The 26,077-nt window shown below is 45.2% G+C and overlaps 1 protein-coding gene and 1 long non-coding RNA gene across 2 annotated transcripts; one reads left to right on the top strand and one right to left on the bottom strand.

Moving 5' to 3' along the window:
• Window positions 1-17,258: 17,258 nt before the first annotated feature.
• LOC134450155 (uncharacterized) lies at window positions 17,259-19,418 on the top strand. The gene is made up of 3 exons (XM_063200011.1): window positions 17,259-17,876; window positions 18,664-18,759; window positions 18,966-19,418. Exons 1-3 carry the CDS (start codon window positions 17,453-17,455, stop codon window positions 19,097-19,099), a joined length of 654 nt encoding a protein of 217 aa, XP_063056081.1. The 5' UTR covers window positions 17,259-17,452; the 3' UTR covers window positions 19,100-19,418.
• Window positions 19,419-23,380: 3,962 nt separating this feature from the next.
• On the bottom strand, window positions 23,381-25,342 carry LOC134450156 (uncharacterized). The gene is made up of 3 exons (XR_010035021.1): window positions 24,897-25,342; window positions 23,950-24,037; window positions 23,381-23,414 (listed from the first exon to the last, which is right to left on the bottom strand). It is a non-coding gene; the product is annotated as an uncharacterized LOC134450156 (long non-coding RNA).
• Between the last annotated feature and the right edge of the window lie 735 nt (window positions 25,343-26,077).

Consider the following 26,077-nt stretch of genomic DNA (forward strand, 5'->3'; position numbering starts at 1 on the left):
AGGAGATAGACCCCAAAACACAACTAGGAGTATTCTCCACTTACTTCGTCGTACCAAAGAAAGATGGCGGCCTTCGGCCTATACTGGACCTCCGCCGCCTAAACACGTACCTGAAAGAACTGCCATTTCGCATGCTGCGGACGGCAGATGTACTCCATTCAATAGAACCAAAAGATTGGTTTGTCACAGTCGATTTGAGAGATGCATATTTCCATGTGCCAATTGCCCCACAACATCGTCTTTTTCTACGCTTCCACTTCGAGGGTCGCTCATTCCAATTCAAGGTGTTACCCTTTGGCCTATCCCTGGCCCCGCGGGTATTTACAAAATGCATGCGCGAGGCTCTTGCTCCACTTCTCCAGCAGGGCATGCGCGTCCTCCCTTACCTGGACGATTGGCTTCTCCTTGCTCAGTCTCCAGAGCAAGCCAAAGTGAACACTCGGAGACTACTCGACCATATCTCAGCTCTTGGCCTCTCGGTGAACTACGAGAAGAGCACATTGCAACCCATGCAGTCCGCAGACTTCATAGGTATCCACTTAAATTCAATCTCCCAACAAGCATGTTTAACTCAGGGAAGAATATGCAACATACTGGGACTTGTGAGGCGTGTCATGTCGAGTCGGACTATTCGCCATTGTCTGCTACTCCGCCTTGCGGGTATGCTAGCTGCTGCTACACCGCTGATACAGCTGGGGAGATTACATCTCAGACCTTTCCAGCGTTGGCTGAAGATGAGAAGACTTTCAGCCCAAACACAGAAAAATGTACTGGTGTCGATCACGCCCAAGGGCGCTGCTTCCTTGCGCCCGTGGGCGCTAAGACCGTTTCTTCTCCAAGGCGTACCCCTCAGGCCCCCTCCGGCAAGGAGAGAAGTCATCACCACAGATGCCAGCCAGTATGGCTGGGGAGGTGTGTGGAACCACAAAGGGGTACAAGGCATATGGCAGGACGAGCTCCGGGCCTACCACATCAATTACTTGGAACTGCGAGCTGTCTGGCTGACATTACAACACTTCCAAAAACCACTGAAACGCAAACATGTCCTGGTGCGAACGGACAACACGTCGACAGTTTATCATATCAACCATCAGGGAGGAGTGAGGTCACTAACTCTGAACAACCTCACTCGGAAGATATGGCTGTGGGCGAATGCTCACTTGCTTTCACTAAGAGCGATTCATGTGCCGGGGAAGGAAAACCAGGCAGCAGATGCGCTGTCTCGGGGGAAACCTCTCCTGGGGGAATGGCGTCTGAACCCAGAAGTGGTCCAAATGATCTGGAACACATACGGGGAGGCAGAGGTGGACCTGTTTGCCACCAGAACCACAACTCACTGCCAGAGATGGTTTGCTCTACAGAACGAAGCAGGCTCTCTGGGGCAAGGCTCACCAGTGGCCGAATCTAAAACTTTATGCATTCCCTCCTTTTCCTCTCTTGTGGCAGACGCTCCAAAGGATTCGACTGACCAACCAACCGGTCCTTCTGATTGCACCATACCGTGTTCACAGTCCCTGGTTTTACCTCCTCCAGGCACTGCTGACGGGGCCACCCTGCCCTCTACCTGTCAAGGCAGACCTGCTGACACACCTGGACGGCCAGCTGTGGCACGATCACCCCCAGAGGCTGAAACTGTGGGTTTGGCCCTTGGGAGCACACCCAACCTATTGGACTGTTCAGAAGGGGTCAGGGACACTATTTTAAATGCCCGTGCCCCATCCACAAGCCTTTTGTACAGCTCCAGGTGGAAATACTTCTCAATATGGTGCTCAGAACGCAACCTTGACCCACTGGGTTGTTCTGTAAACAACATTTTGGAATTCCTCCAAGGCCTTCTGGTCACAGGCCGTTCAGTATCCACTCTCCGGGGATATGTGGCAACAATGTCAGCTTACAAGGGAAAAATAGATGGGATGACAGTGGGCACACATCATTTGATTATAGCCTTCTTGAAAGGTGCAAAGCGCCTTCATCCACCGCGTAAATGTGTCATTCCTCAATGGGACCTCAATCTTGTGCTGACGAGTGTATGCAGCCCTCCCTACGAACCCCTGGAAGGGACTGACATTAAGTGGTTGTCAATGAAAACAGCTTTCCTCATTGCAATAGCCTCTGCGAAAAGGGTTGGTGAATTACATGCCTTATCTGTCAGCCCGCAGTGCCTTCAGTGGGGACCAGATCTCTCACATGTCACTCTGTGGCCAAATCCCACATTTTTACCCAAGGTCCTTGGCTCTGATTTTGTGAACAAACCACTTACGTTGCCTTCGTTCAGTTCCTCAGACACAGCTCTGAACACGAGTCTATGCCCTGTTAGAGCACTAAGGCAATATGTCACAGCTACCTCAGCCTGGCGCACTACTGATCAGCTGTTTGTGCGCTTCAGTGAGAAATGTAGAGGAGCTGCCCTGTCTAAGGACAGACTCTCTCACTGGATTACAGACACCATAACATATGCATACTCCTCCACTGGACGTGAGGTGCCACTTTCAGTTAAATGCCACTCCACCAGGTCTGTCTCTACCTCCTGGGCGGCCTTGCGTGGTGTTAGTTTGACAGACATTTGTTCAGCTGCGTCTTGGACGTCACCTTGTACATTCTCCAGATTTTACAGAGTTAATGTTGCTTCAAACTCTTGTGTTCAAGCTGTCTTGAGTACTGCCCCACCTGTTTACTCAACTTAAGTTCAGACCAGGGGCAGCTTTGGTTCATTACCTATGGGTGAGAGTTGGACTCTCCACTCTGTTGATGTCACACACATTTGATGTTCAATAAAATGTTGTGATGAAGAAGCTACTGTTTATTGTGTGTTATTCCCTACAGTGTATTATTGGGATGATTGACACCATGTTATTGCTTAGGCCCTCGTGACAACTTGTTACAGTTTTTGCCTACTGCTTGCACACAATTTGCAAAATTTGGCTCATAGAGTCAAAACTCTACACACAAGCCAAAAACTCTCAACACTTGGAGATAAACCCTGCACATATATGCCAACATGAAACTCTGCTATCAAAACCTTAACATTGCCAGAAAAACTCAACAATCTTTTGTCAAAACCTCACTGTCATGTCAAAAGACACACATTAGCACCAAATGAGAAAACAAATTAGATCAACGTGAAAACAGTTGTCTACTTTATACAAAACACAGCAGTCTTTCTTTTTGTACCAGTCTATTCAGACTCACAGAATGTACATCTTCACAAGACCCCAGAATTCAATACTGTACATTACACAACTGCACCTTACAGTACAGGACATTAAACTGAAGCAAAATATCTTAAACAGTACATCACTCTCAACACAACAGTGTGTATGTGAGCTTACTGTATGAATCATTTTTTTGTGTAGCCTATTACGTATATTCACACATTTTCAAACATCTAAATATGATATAAATATGTGGTTGATGTCAACATGCTGTAATGAAAAACATAGTCTATATACTTTTGTTGTTTGGGTATGAGGTATGAGGTTTGCTTACAGTAAAGTAACGAAGTACAATACATTTCCAGACACAATATGCAGCTGACATCTACTATTATGTGTATTTTTACAAACTATCATGTTCATACCTAACATGTGATGATGAAGATAAAAGGCTACTCCTGCCATCAGGGTAGGTTTTACAGATCAGTCAATGTCACTCCATATTCTACTCTTTAGTACCGTTGTGCTATTTGTTGTTTTGTTTGAGTGTAGGAAGGTGTGAATTTAGCAAAGTAGCCATCAAAGTAAAACAAATAAATGCAAAATAAAATAAGTGCAATGTAATATAAAGAATGCAACTTTGTAATTGGCAGAATAGTGGTTAATTTTGAAAGCATGTGTTATATTGTCGGTGCCTAAATCTTGTCATACATCCAGTGTGTTTTGTTTTTCTAGCGGATGTGTTTTCCCAAGGATATGATGAGTGTTCATTTTTAAATGGAGTGTCTTATGAAGGAAAAAGTGTGCAGTGACCATGAGCAAGTGTGTAGCATAAAGCAAAACGTGTGTTTCTGAATTGCTGCAACAGTGTTAAGCAGAACTTTTGTTTAAGGTACGGCACACTGTGTTTAAGTTATGTTACCAATAACTTAACAATATGCTATTTTGGTCTAAGCATCAGCCTATAGTGTTCAAGCAGTAGGCAAATACTGTAATTAGTCTTCCACACAGTAAGAAACGCCGTCTGGCGGTCTGAAGACAAGGAAGTAGAACGCTGGTTACGTATGTAACCGTGGTTCTACGACTGGTGGAAGACCGCCAGACATGTAGGTCACTCAGGCCTCTGGTTCTGGCGAGAAAGGCTCCAAGCGAGGTTTGACGTGGGCATGGCTATTTATAGACTTGAGCCACGTCATCGGTCACGAGGTGACAACTTTGATATAAACTCTCGGCAAAGATGCGGCTAGCGCAAGGATATTCACACAGTAAGAAACGCCGTCTGGCGGTCTTCCACCAGTCGTAGAACCACGGTTACATACGTAACCAGCGTTTCACTTTGCATCATCTAGTTTATGCATGGGAAGTAGGGTGTGTGTGTGCCTGTGTGTGTCTGTGTGTTGGTGTGTGTGGGCCTGTGTGCATGTGTTTGTGCATGTGGGTTTGTGTGTCTGTGAGAGTGTGTGTTTGTGTGTGTGGCCCTGTGTGCACATTTATGCACGCGTGTGTATGTGTGCGTGTGTGTGTTTGCGTGTGTGTTTGTGTGTGTAGACTGACCAATTGCTATGCAAGGTGTGTCACGACATGCAGGAGGCAAAGATGCAACACCATCGTCAGGCGCCATCTTTAATGTGTCCAGGCAGCCTTGTAATTGTAATTGTCCATCGCAGAGCAAGACAGAAACAGATGAGGCCACGGGCTCTCTGATTCCCAGGTTTGGTTTTGCCACGCTCACGCTGCGGGAAATAAAATACTGTGGATGATCAGGCATGGCATTGTCACCAAGGGTCAAAGCTGTCTGTGTGTCCTCCTCTTATTCAATTCAACAACTCAATACCGTTCAATTCCCTTTGAAACACCACATCTCTCTCTCTCTCTCTCTCTCTCTTGCTCTCTCCACAATGGCTCCCATATCCATTCCAATGAGATTCAAACACTTCAATCTCAGTTCAGTCCTGGCTGCACGGTGTCCTCATAATGTGGGTCTCTACGCGGCCGGTCGGCCATTGAAGATGTGATGATGGACTTTGCTGACATATGGGGTGGCCCATAAAGGGGAGCTTTGGATGTCAAGCAGAATCATCATTTTGAAAGCATGGGTAACCTCCGAATTGTCCTGCTCCCCCCTCCAGGTATACTGGGGATGAGCCTTATGGTGACTCTTGATGTGCTGAATTAAATCAGCCAGCCACGGCTCTCTGCTCGTTATTTTGAGACCTGACACGTTTCCTCACAGTCGTTTTCAAGCAGTTTAATTCTCGTCTGTGATTTATTTTTCTGATTGTTTCTCTTCACATGGAGGAGAAAAAAAAACATTGGAAGTATTAATGAAAAATGGCTGAAATGAAAAAAGAAAAAAAAAAGATGATTTTTCTTTCCAGCCGTGATAGAGAGCCCTGAGCAACCGTAATTAACTGCTGTGTCAAAAAGTAAATGAACAATCCATCAGAAGAAGTGGCTGCAAGTGAATTATCTATCCCAGAATCCTTCAGCAAGTGCCGCCGTTTATTTTTGACACCTCGCAATGCATGGCAAGTGGCATTATCCTCGCCATCTTTGGTGGGCTCATTAAGGAGCTCTGAGTGGAGGAAAAAAGAAATCTGCTCACTGACACACAGAACACATTTGACTGTAACAAAGGGTAACCCTGAAACCTATTTTTGGTCGACATGAATGGAACTGCCATTTTGTGTGTGTGTGTGTGTGTGCACGTGCGTGCGTGTGTGTGTGTGTTAGAGGGTGTACATTAAAGCAGTGTATGGTTGTGTGTGTTTTAGGGGGTATAGGCAATAGCCAGGCAGTGGAGTGAACCAGGTCATAAGCATTTAGGCTAAAGAAGAAGAGCAGTGTATTGGAGTGGAAGCGTGCCGAGCCGAGTGTTGTGTTTGATGTGAAGAGCGGTGGAATGGAATGAATGCCGAGTTGAGTTCAGAAGCTTCGCGCCTTATTGAGAGCTGAGCGGACGCGTGTGGCCGTCTCCTCTAATGTCTGCTAGGCCTAGCTGAGGCCGTCACATCCTGGCATCGCTCAAGAGGTTCTCTGCCATCCCAAATGGACGGTCAGCTCTCCAGCCACCATTTGATTTAAATAGTTTTTTTTTTTTTTTTACCCTCAACTTTGTGAACATCTGACTCCTTTGCCCTTCCCGCCATTCCCTGTAGCTTAGCAACGTAGAATACAGCCGCCACTTATTAAGTCCGATTTGAGAGACGCGCAGACACGCACTCCAAACTAAATTTACATGGCGCGGCGAGATTGGATTCCTTTGTTGACACTTTGTATTTGCTTGGCAGGCTGCGTGTTCCAGCGTTAGCCGAGAGACAAATTGGACTGTTTGTATGTGCATAGCTGTTGTGCTCGAGCATGCCCAGGGGAAACTTGATTATTCACGTTCTACCACGCTGCATGCCACTGAAGATGTCGCTACATATTCAGAGCTCTCTCACACTGTTTCTGTTTTTAATTTATGCTAATATTTGGGGTACACAATAAAAAAAAAAAAGCAATTGTTAACTCAACGTTGAGTCAATACTGGAGATCAAATATGAAAACAAACACTTGCCGCAGAGAAACAGCGGAGAGCACTGTCAGACATCCCTTAATGCAAAAACAACCCGTTTGTTCATCGCATGTTTCTGGCGTTTTGCATGCATCATGGTGTTTGGCCCAACATCCATTTGAGAGCAGCGTGACAGCCACAGAAAAGTGCTGGAGACCATCTTCTTGCCAGCCCATTATGTCACATCTGCCAATAGAAATGCATGTTGTCTTGTATATGTGGCTATTTTACTCTATACTCGAGTAAGGTTGTTGCTGTAAGACATTCAAAACATTTCAAAAACTAATGATGGAGAACACGGAAATGAGACAGAATGGGATTTTTATTATGAGTCGTTTGCCTGTTGTGGGTGGACCATGATTGAGAATCAGACTGAAATGATATGCAGGAAGAGAAACAGCAGGTTTCAAGCAGATGTTGACACGGCAGAAAATAAGACAATTAGTGGTTGGAACCTGTCAAGATTTTTTTGTTTACTTTGACGTCAAAAGCTTTTGTTGCATTCAGCATTCAGCTCCCTCCCACCATTTTTCCAGACTGAAGTGCAACCAAGTGTATTTGGTAACGGAGATTGGCGTCCTCGCCAGACACTTTTAAGGCCCATTAAGCTGCATGGACCTGCTCCAATTATTATTATTTTTTTGGCCCAGTGTGTCATCCATACTTTTACGAGCTGCTGCTGCCGATACCCCTCTCTTCCTGAGAGGAAATGGCAGATCATATTTCTGTGCTTAAAGGGTGGACATTTTCATTCCACCCTGACCTCTTTGTGTTTGAGATGAAGGTTATGTTCTCTCCCCCCCCCTTCATCTCCTGTTGATATGATTCTAGAACACACCTAACTATAAATTACCATGTGGAATTATTCTGCTCCCTCCTCACCTGCTCCCTGAACTTGCCCCCCCACAACTCCGCCATCCATTGTCTGTCGTGGCATTTATGTCTCCATGTACAGACACACACACACACACACACACACACACACACACACACACACACACACACACACACACACACACACACACACACACACACACACACACACACACACACACACACACACACACATTGTACATACACACCAGTATTTACATGCATGCCTGTAAGCCAATGTCCATCCATGTGCTCCCCCTTCATGACCGTCTGCAGCAGCGGTTCTAGCCATCTGGGGGCCCTAGGCAACATATAGATATGGGGCCCCTTCTGGCTTAGTTTCGCTGGTATTTACCTTGGTGGGGCTCACTGTTGGAGGCCCCCTACAATGGCCAAATGTGGTGGGGCCCTAGGCAGCTGCCTAGTCTTCTTATTGGTAAATCCAGCTCTGACAGTCCGTCCCTTGTGTGCAGTCCTTTCCCTCTGCAGAGACTACTGCACAAATAACAAACACTACACTACACTACACTACACACACACACACACACACACACACACACACACACACACACACACACACACACACACACACACACACACACACACACACACACACACACACACACACACACACACACACTCCATGCACAGACTTTACACATACTGTACGTACACAAAAGGACCACCAGTATTTAACGGCACAGCAAGAAGCAACACATGTGTAGGAGAGAGCTCTGTAATTGTGAGAGGAGAGGAGAGGAGCGCTGGTACAGTGTGTGTAGAGAGCCTTTACGTAGCGATGTAATTGTGAGAGGAGAGGAGAGAAGCGCTGGTACAGTGTGTGTAGAGAGCCTTTATTCAGCAATGTAATTGTGAGAGGAGAGGAGCGCTGTAACAGTGTGTGTAGAGAGCCTTTACGTAGCGATGTAATTGGAGAGGAGAGGAGCTCTGCTGGTACAGTGTCAGTGTGTGTAGAGAGCCTTTACATAGCTGGTACAGTGTCAGTGTGTGTAGAGAGCCTTTACGTAGCGATGTAATTGGGATGTTGGTGTTGAGAAGCTGTGAGGGATGAGGATGGCATTTCAGCTGTGCTAGCAGGAGATTAGTCCGTTTACTTTAAATTCCTGTTTGCTTTTAGCCATGCTGGGAACTCAGCCTTGTCCAGACGCCTCCGCCTTTCTCCCGATCCCCCCTTCTCTCTCTCTCTCTCTCTCTCTCTCTCTCTCTCTCTCTCTCTCTCTCTCTCTCTCTCTCTCTCTCTCTCTCTCTCTCTCATTATCCCTCCTTATCTCTCTCTCTCTTCCTCTCCCTCCTCTCTAGCTCTGTCTCTCTCTCTCTCTCTCTCTCCCTCTCTCTCTCTCTCTCTCTCTCTCTCTCTCTCTCTCTGCCTCCCTCTCTCATGTCTCTCGGTCTCATCTCTTTCTATTTCTCTCCTTTTCTCTCTGACACTCCATTCTCTATCCACCTCTCTCCTTGTCTCCTCCCCCTCTTTCCCTTTCTTTCTACTGTATCTCCTCCCCTCCTCCCTTTCCTACTCCATCCTTTCTGTCTCCCTCTTTCAATTGGAATCTGAGGCCTGCAAATAGAGCAGCACATTAAATTAACTACGGTCTCTTTCATTCATTCATTGGTTTCTTTGGCTAAGGTGCGCTAGGCTAGGCTAGCTTACAGTAGGCGGCGGTGTCACATAAAGTCTCTCTTTAGGCCGAGGCGAGCGCATGCAGGCCATTACTCGGCCGGCAGATTGGGCTTTTATCGATGCTACTATATCACCTCTCCATTCTGGAGACTCATTTGAATGAGCAGAGCACTTAAAGGTCATCAATGGCAACCAGGTTTCAATCACTCAACAGACAGACAGGGAAGGAAATGACGAAACAGGAGAGAAGAACAGGGCAGAAGAACCAATATTATACGGATGTTCTGTCTCTCTCTGTCCCTCTGTCCATCTGTCTGTCTCTGTCTATGTATTATTACATGTGTGTAAGGGCAAGGATGGAATGTGTGTGCATGTGTGTGCGTGCATGCATGCTTGCGTACGTGTGTGTGTGTGTGTGTGTGTGTGTGTGTGTGTGTGTGTGTGTGTGTGTGTGTGTGTGTGTGTGTGTGTGTGTGTGTGTGTGTGTGTGTGTGTGTGTGAGTGTGTGTTTGTGTATATGTGTGTGTGTTTGGCCTTGACCGCTAGCTTCATATGCAACATATTTGTAGTTTTGTTCAAAGCTATACTGTAAAGAATAAATGGTTTGAAACTTGCGCTCCCTTGTTGTTTTGCCACCCACCACCCATTATATATTCCATCTTTTCTCTAATAACTCAGCTGTTCTTCGTCCCCCATCCATATTGTTTTCCTATAATGGCCAAGGGCATAGAAACAGATGAGATCCAGCATCCAGGCAGGCCCGCTGACAGCTTTGGCTGGGCCCAGGACAAAGTCATGTGAAAGGGCTCCCCACCCAATACATGTAATGTAATGAGGACCCAATTATGGGGGAGGGGGGAGGCCCACCTTAATCCGTCCCTGGTGTCACCACACAGTGTAGTGTCAAACATGAGGCCCAGGGTGGGGGCCGGATGCGGCCCATCAGATGCTTCAATCCGGACCCAGACTTGTAGAGAAAAATAAGCTGAGTTTGTAAAAAATGTAAAGTTGGGAACAACCAAATGACCTGGAGAACAAGCTAATTACAGCCATAAAAGGAAAAGGCACTGTGTCAATGATATATAAACTACTGTCTTCAGCGAAATCATGTGTAAATCTACCTGTGAAAGGTCAATGGGAACGTGAAATGGGATTGCCCATCTCCGAGTCACAATGGAATGCAGCTCTTAGAAATAGCACAACTAGTTCAAAATGTGTCAGATACAAATTGATCCAGTTAAAAACAATTCACAGAGCTTACATTACCCCAGAAACATTGAATAAAATGGACCCTTCTGTGTCCAATAATGGCATGGTTGTGGCTCAGTAGGGACATTGACTCACATGTTGTGGAATTGTCCTGCTGTTAAGCAATTTTGGCAGGACATCATTAACAAGTTGAATGCTGTATCTAATATATGTATTACCCCTTGCCCAATTGCATGCTTGCTTGGAAATTAAATAGAGGGAGTGAAAGCAAGGAAAATACAACATGTACTCTGTCTAGCGTTTCTGGTGGCAAAGCGGACAATCCTCATAAATTGGAAAGTACGCAAGAACAGCTGCTTCAACATGGACCAATGGCAAAACGAATTTATGGATACCCTAGCCATGGAACAGGCTGCCCTATCTTTAAAGCCAACAGAACCCTTGGACTTTATAAGAACACAAATCTGAACTGAACTCTGAACACTGCAGCCCCCCCCCCCCTCCTTTTGTTTTGTGTATGTGAAGGTATGTGTATATGTCTGTGCTGTATGATTGTGAGAAAAAGTAATAAAATAATTTAAAAAAAAAAAAATGTAAAGTAAAGAAGTAAAATGAAGTAAATCTCTAGCCCATTACAAAGTTGCTGCAGGTGTCTGAGACATCAGGTTTTCAATATAAATTATTTTGCTGTTTTTGTTTGCCATTGACACTGTCATCCACTTCAAAATTAATGACTGGCAATGTGTTTCTAATATGAAGCTAAATTTTGCGATATTTTGCAAGTATGTTAGTGGTCCGGCCGACTTGAGAGCAAATTTGATATGTGTGGCCCCTTAGCCAAAATGAGTTTGACACCCATCGTATAGGCATTGGGGTGTCTGTAGCCTCTGTGCATATTAGCCCGCTCACTCTTGACTGAAAATGCAATAACAACATTGCTAAGACATTACAGAGACCCTTAAGTAACGTCTTTAAGACTTGGCCATTAGAATTTTGGTGAAAATAAGGTCTAACTAACAGAGGACTCTGTGCAAAAGAGATTAAAAGGAAATACACATGTGCAGTCAAAATGGTGGAACAATGAGCTGTGGTGGGATGAATAAGCAACCAATTAAGTGTAGCAGCTGGCTGACGATGAAGCAAAATGTCCCACTGTCTATTATTCATTATTACATGCTGTCAGACTGCTCATTGTGCGAGAACAGCGTACATTTACGTGAGACAAAAGAATTAAAAGATCATCATGTGTGTTATGAATGGTTGGAGTGACATTAGTGTTCGAGCATAAAACGCTACTGCATGTCCCTGGCATTCGCAATGCAGTACAATGTTCATCCCCATTTGTTGTGAATTTCATTACAACCCTTGGCTGTCTAGTCTCATAAGTCAATACATAGGGTCCACGCCCTGCCGTGGCCTAACGATAGGGAACTGGGTTACTAGGCCGGCGACCCAGGTTCAATTCCGGCCCAGGTCAGATGCCGACCCCTCCCCGTCTCTCTCTCCTCCAATGTCCTGTCAAAAATAAAGGGGAAAAAGCCCTAAAAAATACATAGGGTCCATTCCAGTATCTAAAATTCCAACCTCAACTTGTGCTTGTGGCCTCCTGTTCGGCGTTCGCTATGGAGAAAAACAATACAGTTTCCCTGCTGTCAGCCTAGTAGGCACAACAGTTTTGGGGGACTTCTTCCCATTCAACACCCCTATTTTAAATGTGAAATTGACCTTTGAATTGTGTTTTGCGAGATATTGAATTAAACTTCAGTGACAGTGGTATCAGTGACGTCCTGCGACATCATCAAGACGCCACAAGCACAATGGAGGACAGGAGTTTGAATAATGGAATGGACCGCAAAAGAGTTGGTAGAGCGCTACTAGTGTCCCTCAAAACCAACTGGTGCTCTTGGAAGGGGTTCAATGTTCAAAAAAGACAGAAGGAAAAAATCCTTGGTCCAGGCACTTCAGTTAGTTAATGTAGTAAAAAAACAAACTTCATTTAAGGGGCAAATGCATTTCAAAAATACCAACGCGTTTCGGCGCTGTGGCCTTCATCAGGTTGTGTAAGAGAAACAAACAGCCATCTAATTATATGAGTTTCCTCAGGTGCAGTATACTACATTAACCAACTGAAGTGCCTGGACCAAGGATTTTTTCCTTCTGTCTTTTTTGAAAATGGAATGAACCGATTGAGAACACTGACAACACACATACGCAAGGAAGTCAAATGGGGCCAAACTTGAGTCCCTATTACATTGTATTCAGGGCTATAAATATTTTTCTTTCTACTAACATCTACTAGCCAAACATACATTCACTACCAGTTTCAGTTTCACCAACATTTGGCCAGTTGACGGGTGTTAATCTAGAACCCTGATTGTACTGTATGTATTGAGTGGGGTAGTCTTTCAGATGACTTTGTCCCGGCAAGACCGGCCAGCGCTGTCTGCATCCCTGTACACATACGTAGTCCACATGATTAAACGACTGTCCAGGGCTCTTGTGTTGAGAAGGATCTTAATGTTTCATGTGCCCCCTATTGGAAAGGCATTAGTTAGAGCACAGCAAAGCTCTAAAGGGGTAACTAAGCGATGAGGATGCTCCCCACGGAGGCGCTAAGGTCACACCTGTCAAGTCAAGACGACTCTTTTAAATGATCCTGCTGTTGCTCTGTGTGTGTGTGTGTGTGTGTGTGTGTGTGTGTGTGTGAATGTGTGTGTGTGTCTCTGTGTGTGTGTGTGTGTGTGTGTGTGTGTGTGTGTGTGTGTGTGTGTGTGTGTGTGTGTGTGTGTGTGTGTGTGTGTGTGTGTGTGTGTGTGTGTGTGTGTGTGTGTGTGTGTGTGTGCATCAGGGGTGTGTAGTTGGTTGTTGGAGGTGTATTGCAAGTAGGTCCCCAAATATGGATATTTATAATGCTCCTCTTCCGCAGAGTTTGTCAGCCCATTCAAAAGGTTATTGCAAAGATCTTTCAGAAGTTACAGGACCTACCCTGGTGACACACTTATATTGAAAACCAATAGCACACAACAGCGCACAGAATCCTTGCACTGTCTTACACACACACACAGGCATACACAGACACAGATAGGGATGAGGAGGTGTTGCTACAGCACCTGCCCCTTTGGCCTCCTGGCCATTTCTGAACGTTCTTTTTTGTTTTTCCGAAATATATTGTGGTCTTTGTTGAGATGATAATCTAGAAGTGCTTGAGGATTGAAAGTGTGGGATAATAATGCCTCTATATAATCCCTATATAGCCTAGCAAGTAAGGCAGCCAGATGTTCCACTAGCCCCCCAGAACCTGCCTTCAAAAAGGTCAGTGCACGCCACTGCTTACATACAGATTCATTCACATTGACCAGATTGGCAGAGTGAAGATGAGTTGAGCCAAAGAGAACACTGCATGGCCCTGCCGTGGCCTAACTGTATAGGGCACTGGGTTACTACACCGGCGACCCAGGTTCGATTCCAGCCCGGGTCATTTGCTGATCCTTCCCTGTGCCTGTCTTCCCACTCATTTCCTGTCTCTCCTGCACTGTCCTGTCAAAAAAATGGAGGCAAAAAAGCCATAAAATGTAAACATAGAGAGAGAAGAGAAGAGAACGATGCATTTCTCAAAACAGAACATTGTGACAGACTATCTCAAAACATTAGTGTCTCACAGTAGGGGCTCAAATTATGAGAGCTAGGCCCTATTTCTTTTAAGAAAATGTAGAAATGTGTTGACGCAAGCTGATGGTAAATGAAATAGAGACATGATGATTGGTGCAGCGTAAGCACACCCAGAGCATCTGCTGTTTCCCTGAACAGGGGGACTATTTACTGGGACTCAGTGTGGCACGGCTTCAAGGAAGAGGGAGAGAGAGAGAGAGAGAGAGAGAGAGAGAGAGAGAGAGAGAGAGAGAGAGAGAGAGAGAGAGAGATACCCCTTTGAGAGTCAGTGTGTGTGCGTGTGTGTGTGCTGTGTGTGTTTAGGGGCGGTTGTCTTGAAGAAAGCTGAAGGCAGTCAGGGGGAGACATTTTCAGGGCGCACCATATGGCTTTGGCTGTGTCCCAAAACATACCACTGACTTAGACAGGCCAAGATGGCCTACACCGTCTTATCTAGAGATGCACGCCTTAGCCAGCCCATTTAAAATGACCAACATTACAAAGATGATACTATCGCACATTTTTTGAAACGTTTGTATGCATTTACTTTGTTGTGATTTCAATGTTTTCTATTAAGTTGAGCAGCGACATTGTTATACAGTCAATGTCAGTCCAATCTAATACCATTATAAACAAACAAAAATGTTCTTCTTTTTGGCCTTTTCTTTCCCTCTGTGGCCTTGTTTGGAGAACACAGCAGTTCCCATCTCTTCCTGACTTCTCTGATACAAAAAGACAGTTTGTAATTGCACGGAGGTCGCAACATATTGCAGCCAGTGTTGGCTTCCTGATAGCATCTCTCAACGCGGGCTGTCAGTAAAATGGATGCCTTCCCTTCCCTACATCAGCACATCCCTGGGGATGTAGAGACTTATCATAATTTTTATTACAGCCAGCGCCACGCTACCAGATAGCAAACTGCATTGGGCGCCGCGTCGCGTCAGAGTGGCTGACTGCTATTGGAGGTGGTGTGACAGTCACTTTGTTTAAGGCCCCAGGACTAGTGCCTAGTGCCCTCCCTGTTACGGCTTCAGTCACTTTGGTTAAGGCCCCAGGACTAGAGCCAAAGAGCCCTCCCTGTTATGACTCCAGTCACTTTGGTTAAGGCCCCAGGACTAGAGCCTGGTGCCCTCCCTGTTATGACTCCAGACAGACGCTCAGGTGGTCGTACACTCACCATCCTTATTGCTGCACTGCACTAACATCCAGTTAAAGGGCTGCCGGGGCCGCTGTGCTGATCATCCCTGACATGCAGATACTGGCACTGGAACTGTGCACCGGTAAGAAAATGCTGTATTAATACGATACTTGGAGCAGGGATGTCAAGCTCTCAAAATCTGGCGTGCGGAGCTACCCACCATACTTCTCCCATTCCAGGATGCCCCACAATCCATGCTGGGGTCCCTCGGATGGCTAACACAGCTGAGTGCGCTTCCGATGACCTCACGTCTGGTCATCCCACTTCTGACACCATTTGTTGCGAGAGGAAGTAGAGTTGCCACACCTGGACTCAAATCCGTACCTACTTGGACTTTAACAGCTACACACAAGAGCCAGGCTCATTGGCGTGACAGTTAGTGAGCCCCCACAACCCTAGTGATGGCCACTCCACCCACAACCCTAGTGATGGCCACTCCACCCACAACCCTAGTGATGGCCACTCCATCATATGGCACGAAGAGACCAGATGCGATTTTATGTTTTTTTGAAGAGTTGATATGTGATGATGGAATAGTTAACAGAGATACAGCACTGCATTTCTCCTTTCGATGCCTGTGGTTGCTGGACTCGAATCCGTACCCTCTGGGTTACCACGCTGGGGCTTTGACAGCTACACCAAAGAGCCAGGCTCGTTGGCGTAACACCCACGTTAGTCACCGACAACCCACAACCCTAGTGATGGCCACTCCATCACATTTACACAGTATAAAATGGCACGAAGAGACCAGACGCGACTTGAGCGACTCCGGCAACATACGAAAGATTTTAAAAGGAACACAACAACACACAAAGAATATTGTTAGGATGTTTTTTTGAAGAGTTGATATGTGATGATGCAATAGTTAACAGAGATACAGCTCTGTGTTCTTCTTTTGATGCCTGTGGTTGCTGCTCTTTCAGTGATAGTGAAACCAGTCATCTCAGACTCACTGATGCATAGTCTATTGAGAAAACCAAAACAACACGAAACGGTATATAGAGCATATACAAGCATTCTTATGACATTTTGCTCAGTCAAGGAAAACAAGGGGAAAGCTGCTGTGGCTCAAGAGATCCCTCAGGATCCTCATCTGTTGTTTGTTGCTGTCCACTGGCCAAGTGTGGGTGATGGGAAGTGCTTCCTCATCGACTCCTGGTGGCTGATGGGAAACGCTTCCTCATGGACTCCTGGCCCTCGCAGGCCAGAGGCATCGCTCACCGCACCGAGGATCAGGCCAGAGGCATCGCTCACCGCACTGGTGCACAGGATCAGGCCAGAGGCATCGCTCACCGCACCACACTGGTGCACAGGATCAGGCCAGAGGCATCGCTCACCGCACCACACTGGTGCACAGGATCAGGCCAGAGGCATCGCTCACCGCACTGCACTGGTGCACAGGATCAGGCCAGAGGCATCGCTCACCGCACTGCACTGGTGCACAGGATCAGGCCAGAGGCATCGCTCACCGCACCACACTGGTGCACAGGATCAGGCCAGAGGCATCGCTCACCGCACCACACTGGTGCACAGGATCAGGCCAGAGGCATCGCTCACCGCACTGGTGCACAGGATCAGGCCAGAGGCATCGCTCACCGCACTGCACTGGTGCACAGGATCAGGCCAGAGGCATCGCTCACCGCACTGCACTGGTGCAAAGGACTAAGGGGCGTTGACAGCTTTGTCCAAGCAGGCCCAGGACTAAGTCATCTGAAAGGGCCTGCTCAATACGTACAGTACAATGTGATGGGGACCCAAATCTGGGCCCCCTCGGCCCCAGGCCAGAGCCATCGCTCACCGCACCACACTGGTGCACAGGATCAGGCCAGAGCCATCGCTCACCGCACCACACTGGTGCACAGGATCAGGGCCGCTGCCTGACAGCCTTGCCCACGCAGGCCCAGGACTAATATCACTTTTCGACCAGGGCCAACCCGGTGCTGGTGCCGTGCTGGTGCCGGGCTTAGCACCGGTTCCACGTTTTTCGACCAATTATGACTGGTGCCGGTGCCCAAAAAAACCGGCACCGTCGGCTCCGCGAAGTTGCTGGGTCAGAGTTGAGCACCGCAAACGTCACTATGGCTGTTGTCACAGCAACCACGCCGCGTTGGGGAACGTCACTTATGTTTTTAGCTTTAGCAACATACCTCTAGCTAATACTTGTAACCAGCCGTAAAATGTCAAGTTTGGGTGAGAAAAGTAATGTATCGTGGTCCATTGAGGAAATGAACGCGTTAATTGGCATATGGGCATCTACCGAAATTCAGGAGAAGTTAGAGGGGGCTGTTAGAAAAGCGAAGATTTACGAGGAAATTAGAGTAGAATTGGCTGGGGTGGGCTTCCACAGAACGGTGGACCAAATTACAAATAAATTGAAAAAAATAAAAAAGGAATACCGGGACTACAATGCAGATATGGCCAGAAGTGGTGCAGGGAGGAGTAAAATAAAAAGTGGCATCAATGTAACACTTTTGGAGAATGTGATGGGTCGCAGACCAGCCAACCGCCTGGATGGAGCCCTGAACTCCAGGGTAGTAGCCGCAAACGAGCGCACTGCCACAGAGATATTGGAGGGGATGTGCAATCAGTACGTCGAACATGGTACGTGTACATCTTTGTGTTTGTGTAAGATACTTGTTCAGTTTTATGTATTCGTATTTAAGACGTAGTTTTACGTCATTGCACCTGATTCAAAGTTATTGGTCGTGTAGCAACTAGCAACAAATGGTGTGACCACTTGTTAGGTCCTATTGCTTAACGCAGTTGTACGTCTTCCTGTTCCGAGACATTGAACTAATTTAAAAGGGTGAATTGTAATTGTGATATCCTACCGTGGCTTCGTGGCATTCACTCTCTTCAACACAAGTTACAACTATTGTAGGTGACATGCCCCCACCCTGTTGTACAGTAGGCCTATTTTACCAATATTAGAAGAAAGTTAGCTCCCTCTAGAGTCATTTCACTGTTAATCTTTATACTTAGCGTTATGTCTATCACAGCAATAGTTGTGTAAGCTGTGCAGAGGTGTCAAAAGTAAAAGTAAAAGTAAAAAAGAAACACAGTTTCCTTCCAACACTTGTAAGTAACTTATCTGGGTAACCTGTAGACCTGTGTAGCATACTTGTCTTACAATCAGTTAACCCTGCACTGGTTGGATCAAGTTTGTGGTGGGTCCTTGTTAGGTTTTCAGTGTTTTTCAGTAACAACACAGTCCATCTGTCTCATTAGGTAGAATGGAATAAATGGTGTAACAGCTATGTAATGCTATGTGCTAGTGTTGTAATTACACCACAAAAATTATTTTACTTTTGACACCTCTGAGGTTGTGTTTTGCTCTTCCATCAGACAGCAATAGTTGTGTAAGTTGTGCTTTTACTCTTTTTATCAGATGAAGCAGATGATTTGGAGGCCCCTGCTGAAGAGCCACCAGCTGAGCCAGCTGAGCCTGCGCCATCATCGTCAGTGCGTACAGAATCGAGGAAGGGTGAGGAGCCTGACTGTCTAATGTTTTTGTTAGTGAGTTATGTCACCCTGTGCATTTTGTCTTTCTAACCACGGTATTGCCTGTCTGCCATGTCTGGTATTCAGTAGGCTACACAAATGCTTTACAAAAATGTAGGCCTACCTCTGACAAAAAAAAAAAACAGTGACCAACAATTTTTTTTGTATTATTATTTTCATTTTCCATAGGGAAGAGGAAATCTCCCCAGGAGGAGCTGTTGGAGAGTATGGAGAGGATGGAGGAACGAAGAGACCATGTGTTTCTGGAACAGAGTCGCCAGTTTAATGAGGCTTTTTTTTTTACAGAGAATGGACACCTCTAGCACTGCACTCATCAATTTGTTAGGCCGTATTGTGACCGCCATAGAGAAGGAGCAATAAACAAATACACACACCCACAAACACCCCCCCCCACCACGTACGCACGCACGCGCGCACACACACACACACACACACACACACACACACACACACACACACACACACACACACTAACGCACACCTCCACCCACACCCACACTGCTATACTATTCATACATTTTTCTTTTTTCTTCTACAACATTTATACTGTTTATACTATTTACGCTATTTGTATTGTAATAATAATTTATGTGAATTTAATAAATTATCTGTTTTCACACATTTCCGCTGAAGTAGCGCATCAATGCATTTCTAACATCCGCTCCCTCTTGCGCCCCGCGTTCAGGTAGAACCCGAAGGGGAGGTTGTGTGAGTCTTTCTGAAATATCTTCAGGACACCGGTCTCCATTCTCCTCACACATGTTGTGCAACACACAACATGTCATTACCATTTTCTTTACCATTTCCAATTTGCAGTCATTTCGTTTCATAAGGCATCTCCACCTGCCTTTCAGTCGGCCAAACGTTGTCTCTATGACTGACCGTGCCCTACTTACTCTGTAATTAAATGTTTGTTGATCTGGGGTCAGTCGACCAGTGTCAGAAAACGGCTTCATCAGCCATCTCTGTAACTGGTACGCTGGGTCCCCAATTATGTAATGTCCCACTCCATGTCCTGCAATGTTTTGAATATCAGTATTAAACATCTGCCCATCCCCTATCCTCTTCCACAAATCAGATTGCTTAAAAATTCTGGAGTCGTGTACCCTTCCCGGAAACCCCACACACACATCCCAAAACTGCCCTTTCCCACTCACAACTCCCTGCAACACTATAGAGTAGAAATGCTTCCGGTTGTAGTAGTCACTGGCATATTCTTGTGGTGCTATTATGGGTATGTGGCTCCCATCAATAGCACCCACACATTGTGGAACACCCCATCTGTCTTTAAAGTAAGCAGCCATTTCCAAAAATTTCGTGCCTCTGGTGCAGGTAAGTGGATTGGCAGTAATACGCTCATCACGGCCTCACAAAAATCTGATAAAGAATTGTACACAGTGCTTATCCCCACTCCAAACAGGTGACTGATTGTCCTGTACTCGCTGTTGGTGGCCAGCTTCCACAGTGCCATAGCCACTCTTTTTTGTACTGGGATGCATAACCTGAAATTTGTGTCCATCCTGCCGATTGTGGGTCCGACACGGCGGCATATGTACTCAAATGTCTCTGGGGAGACTCGGAAATTCATAATGAATTGGCTTCGGTTAAATGTTGGCACGATTACATCCCACCAATGGCTTGTGCGTGGATGTCTCCAAACCACAGGAGACGTCCGTTGTCTCCGAAGCCACAGCATCTATTAACAGATAAATATGTCTATATAATACATCCACCACTTACAAAATGGTTGATTGTAATATGGTTGTAGGTGTCAGGTTGGCTACTTTCAATCCAGAAAAAAGTATTTCAATTTTATGTAGTGGACCCCCCATTTTTGGTTATTCCCTTATTCCCTTATTCCCATTCTCTGTCTTGGTGTCATGTGTTTTGAACTTAATTGTGCAGTTGCACGTTGTTACCAGAGGATGGCAGCACAAGACCATACAAAGAGCTGAGTAGCCAGTAACTGAGGTCATGTGACCAAAACGAAACCTAAGACACGGTTATGAACTTAAGGCACCAGTACCGGAGCTGTATTTATTGTGAGGAGTAATAAATAACGAACCCTCGAAATCAAAGCACAAGTAAGGACATTTTTCATTAAGTTTGCAACATATACAAGGAGTTTATTTGTCAAATGCATTGAATTACAAAGTAATTACGCTGTCTCATCTGGATGTGGGCCCAGAACAAGAAGAGTTGAGTGATGGGGACCATGAATCGCTACAGTAAAGGGCATACCCAGATAGCAAAAATGTTCTGGGCTTTTTATGGCCCAGAAACCTTGGTTCATCCTGGAAATATGCCACAATATGTAGGGGTTACTCCCGGGCCTAAAACGGCCCACAAGATTTTGCCGGAATCATGCCAGAAAGCAGCCAGTAGAATGCCAAGAACGTTCGACAGAGTGCCGGCACCTTACCAGATGTTTGCCAGAAGACCCAGAAATGGCCCATGAGCCTACCACAAGATTGCCAGAACCCTACCGATTAAAACCCATAAATATGCCGGAATGTATTTAACCTTCCCAATAATAATAATAATAATAATAATAAAGAATAAAACCCACAAAAATCATGCAAATTGGCCATTTATTATCTTTAGTAAGCTACAACATTCATCCATTCAATAGATTTTGGAAATTGAAAATGTATGACATTTTAAACAAGAAAACAAAATGATCAAAATGCATTTTTTTTTAAACTCACAGCCTTTCTTAAAATATCCCTTCATGTTTTAAATGGAATTTTCCAAAAAACAAACCAGAAGATAAACACGTTTCTTAACATATCCATTTGAGTTATTAAAAAAAACGTTCAGAAAATAAACAAAATAATAAACATTTTGTAACGCATAAACCTTTAAGATATCGGTGAGAAAAACGCACAAGACCTTGCAGTCGTACATTGTATTTTCTTCTGTGAACATGTATTAATCATGTACAAACATGTAAAATACATACAATCAGGGTGCGGTTTGTAGGGATATTGTCCCCTCTTCTGGTTTTGATATTGTCACTTTTTCCACATGATTTTAATCATAGTTTAATGTAACTCCATTGATATTGTTGACATCTGAAACACATCCCCCTTTCTGGTTTTCTGACAAATCGCACCCAGCATACAATATAAAAAGTTGAGTCCTTTCCTGAGACGTTCTGCAGTCAGGGAGCTCCTGAGACATTTGACCCACAGGTACCAAACATACCTTTTAAGGCGACATCTTTGTCATGATGTGTTAATTCAGCACTGTGGCATAAATCATCTCAATTACAAAATACATCAAAGTGAAGCGAATGGGTATACAAGAGTCTGACTATCAACATTTTAAAATATCTTCCCACAACAAAGTTCCTCCAAATTGACAAAGGTGTTCCTCCAAAAAATGGATGCAGTCAAGCCACCGATGCAGCCTTTTCGATCTTGGCTACTTTGAGCATGTGTGTGTGTCTGACCTAGTTCACAGTCCAGTGTGTTTGTGTGTGTACCGTAGCATGCATGCGTGCAGGTATTTGTTGCTGCTTGGGATGCCATTGTGGTTCGGATGAAGGCACACCACACCTGGGGAGAAAGTCAATGCTGAAGGACAGGACTCGCGTAGGTGGGGCACCATGGTGGAATCATTGCCGTGTGTATCGATTCAGATTATTTGCCAACATCACCAGAGACTCATCTTGTTTGAGAGTCTGTGTATGTGTGTGCACGTGCGCCTGTGTCTATGTGCATGTTTATATGCTGGTGTGTGTGTGTGTGTGTGTGTGTGTGTGTGTGTGTGTGTGTGCTGGGCATAAAAAAGGGCAAATGTCTGACATTCCGTTCTTGGTCTGTGCTTCTCTTCCTCACCCCATCTCAGTCTGCTGCCAGGTACAGCCACCTCTTCGTACGATTTCCCACCTCCTAGTGGGTGGCCTGGATGCACTGCAGTAAATATACAAAAATGGCATTGAATCAGCAAATTTCAATGATCATTTCACCTGCAACAACATTCTTGAACTCTTATCCCTGGAACGATACATTGAGATTTGATACAGTTCATTTTTTCATGGGACAACAATTAATACATTTCACTTTGACACATTGAATAGTAGCCAGCGTACAACAATATAACGACTTCAATTCAACTTCAGAATGCATCCATGTAAATCAACTTACTGCTTGAGGATGTCTGTCTGGCCCCATGACGAAAGTCCCCCTTTTGGTCCCTGGCTGGAACGTGGCACATGGACTGACCTGTAACGAGAGTGAGATAGTCAAATGTTTAAGTCCTGTTCTACATATACACAGGGTTAAAAAGTTCAGTATTATGCAAATTATATTATTTCACTGACATACCTAAATAATCAAGAAAAACTAAAAAAATTGGCATAAGTTTGTTTGTAGCACATACACGCTCAGAAAGATGGGCGGGCGGGCACGCGCACACACACATTTGATTTTTTATGGACTGACCTTATACAAGATTGGTAATCAAATGCTTATGTTCTATTTAAAGACAATTCACATGATTTCCTTTATTAGATGTAGAAGATCAACTTACTGTTTGAGGATCTCTGTTGATCCATGTCACTGGAAATTTCTCTCTGGCCCCTGGCCTGAAGACGTGGGCTCATGGACTGACCTGTGACAAGAGCAATAGTCAAATGTTTGGGTCATTCTAGGTATAGGGGTCTGTTAAGTCCAGGCAGGATTCACTTTCACTGTACAGTCTGCTCCTACAGTTATACACTGGGTTGTTAATTAACTTTTTTCTCCACCAGCCAAAATGGAAAGAATTTTACTATTAAAACACACACTTAATAATGACTCAAAGTGGCTAGTAAGTTAGTCTTTTCTACATATGCTAAAAAAAATCAACTGTTCACTAGGAATGCTGATTATGGAGGAGTGCTGTTTCACTTTTTTTCTCATAAGCAGGTGCACTTTGGCTCAAGGAAATAAAGTTGCTCAAAATTATGGTCAGACTTAGCTCCAGTGACTGTTGATAAGGCCTGCCAAAGATTCCAAGGCACACTGATGGTGAATTTAAAAAGCCTTTAATTAAACCCTTTAAGACCTTATTAGCTGGAGCTAATTCTGACCATAATGTTAAGTCCTTTTTATACATACAATAGACACCTTTATATTGCATCATTTTCTTATGTAAATCAACTTACTGCTTGAGGATCGCCGTCTTTCCTCACGTTGTAGAGCCTCCTCTTTGGTCCCTGTCCCTCACCCGTGTTAGTGAGCTGATGGACTCTCCTGTGACAAGAGTACATGGACTATTTTATTGCAAATCTGATATTTCTGTTAATCACATTACCTCGTGCATGTGTAATAATAAGGGCAGCTACTTTGTGTCCTCAAAGATATATCATTCACGTATGTCACAAACTGCCCTCTTTCGTCTGATAACGACCTAAGAAACTGGTGGCTATATTGCATAAAGCGACGTGGACTCGAGAATAGCACTAGAACTAGAGCTCAGGGTAATAATACGCTAAAGCAATAATCCGTGACCTGACATTAGTCATCATGTTCTCAACGAAGTGGGTGGCACCTGACCCTACGATAACTGGCATGGTTGGAGCATTGCCCAAATCATCAATATCGCCTATTCTGAAAAAAATAATTTCTGAATCCAAACCTCAGCAGGCATCTGAAATCTAGTCAAACGGGCTGTCCTAAGCCCGTACGATATGTTATGACCAAAGGCCATGATAGTACACCAACGATAAATTGAGAATAAAATACGGTAGTCTTGGCATATCAGTCATCTAGCTCTAAACACTGACGTTTGCCGAATGTCCAAAAAGGATTAGCTGCCATCTATGCTAGCAAGGGTCGCTAGCTTGTCCTCCAAACCAGTTAAAAGCCATGACATGACATAACATGAATTAATACGTACTGAAACGCCTGTCAAGAGACCTAATGGCACTTAGTCATGAACAAACATCTGAAATACCGTAGGCTAGATGTTAGCTATCTCCAAAGGAAAATTACCTCAAGAAATGTTGCCTCAGCTTGTAGCACAGGTAAACACAACAAAGAACAATGTAAGTGAGTAGGCCTACAGTGTAGCCTAGTTATTAGGTAAAAGTATAACAATCGTTTTACTTACCTCAATGCAAATTATTTACACAGCACAATATCCTAGTTCAGTAGTAGATCGAGTCCAGGTTCGTTACTAGACTACTGTACTGTCCCGCCGAAAAGTTTCCTAGGATGAAGTCGGTCTCACCTAAATGAGCATGCGTGTCAACCGTCTCCGTAGGGCAGGGCCGCTGTCATCTTTGCCTTGGGCCCTAGGTTTAAAAAAAAGCCCCCCCACCCGAACAAAATGTTTTCTGGTAATATTCCAACTTGCCGGGAAAGAACCATAAAGTATCTGTAGCTCCGCCCTCCTGCACCACCGATTTTGTTATTTGGGTGGCATTCCAGTGAAAAGCCAGAATATCTCTGGCATTATTCCCACGTTGCCATTAATTTGCCGGAATCAACTGAAATCGTACATTCCCCAGAGAAATGCCAGAAAGATCCAGAAAGATGCCGGAGGGTTTTGCTATCTGGGTACAGTGTACGTATAGCCAAGGCTAGTCCGATTGGAGGAGTGATTAAATGGATACTTCGTATCTATTCACAAATCCTACACACCAGCGAGAGCAGAAAAAAAGCCTCTCCTCCTGTCCTGACACGTCGAATTAAGTCTAAACAGCTAGACTTGTTTTCTTGATGGAAAGTAGGACACCCACTAGGCCTATCGGAATTCATAGGACACGTACCCGACGTCTAGCGGAAAACCTTCTTCTGCTGTGCAGCCTGTTCAGTGTGGTTAGACGCAACCACCCTTCATATTGACTTTGAATAAACATTTTAATAACGCTGACCAGCAAAATAAGACACACATTTCGTGGCGCCATGGTGGATGATCTCTGAGGTTGTTACCAGGGTAACATTATTGCACTTCACTACTCTAGAATCTATATCGGTTCGCGGACGTAAGATTCCATTCAGTGCTGAACCCTATGGAAATCCGTGCTGGTGCCGGAGCCGGAGCCAGCCTGAGGCCAGTTCAGCACCGGCTCCAGCACCAGCACCGGGCTGGCCCTGGTCGAAAAGTGATAGTGGTTGTGTGGGTGGGTGGGAGGAGAGGGTGGCTGGTGGTGGGTGGTTGTTTTTTTTCTCTCCTGCAGTTGAGCATTCTCAGTCACTCACGGGGGACTATTTGTGTGACAGCAAATGAGTTGTCTGTGAAGGAGACTTCTGCTTGTGCGTCTGTCTGCTGCGTCTGCTGCGAATGTG

This window comes from Engraulis encrasicolus, chromosome 6 (genome assembly GCF_034702125.1).
Source record: "Engraulis encrasicolus isolate BLACKSEA-1 chromosome 6, IST_EnEncr_1.0, whole genome shotgun sequence".
Taxonomy (NCBI): domain Eukaryota; kingdom Metazoa; phylum Chordata; class Actinopteri; order Clupeiformes; family Engraulidae; genus Engraulis; species Engraulis encrasicolus.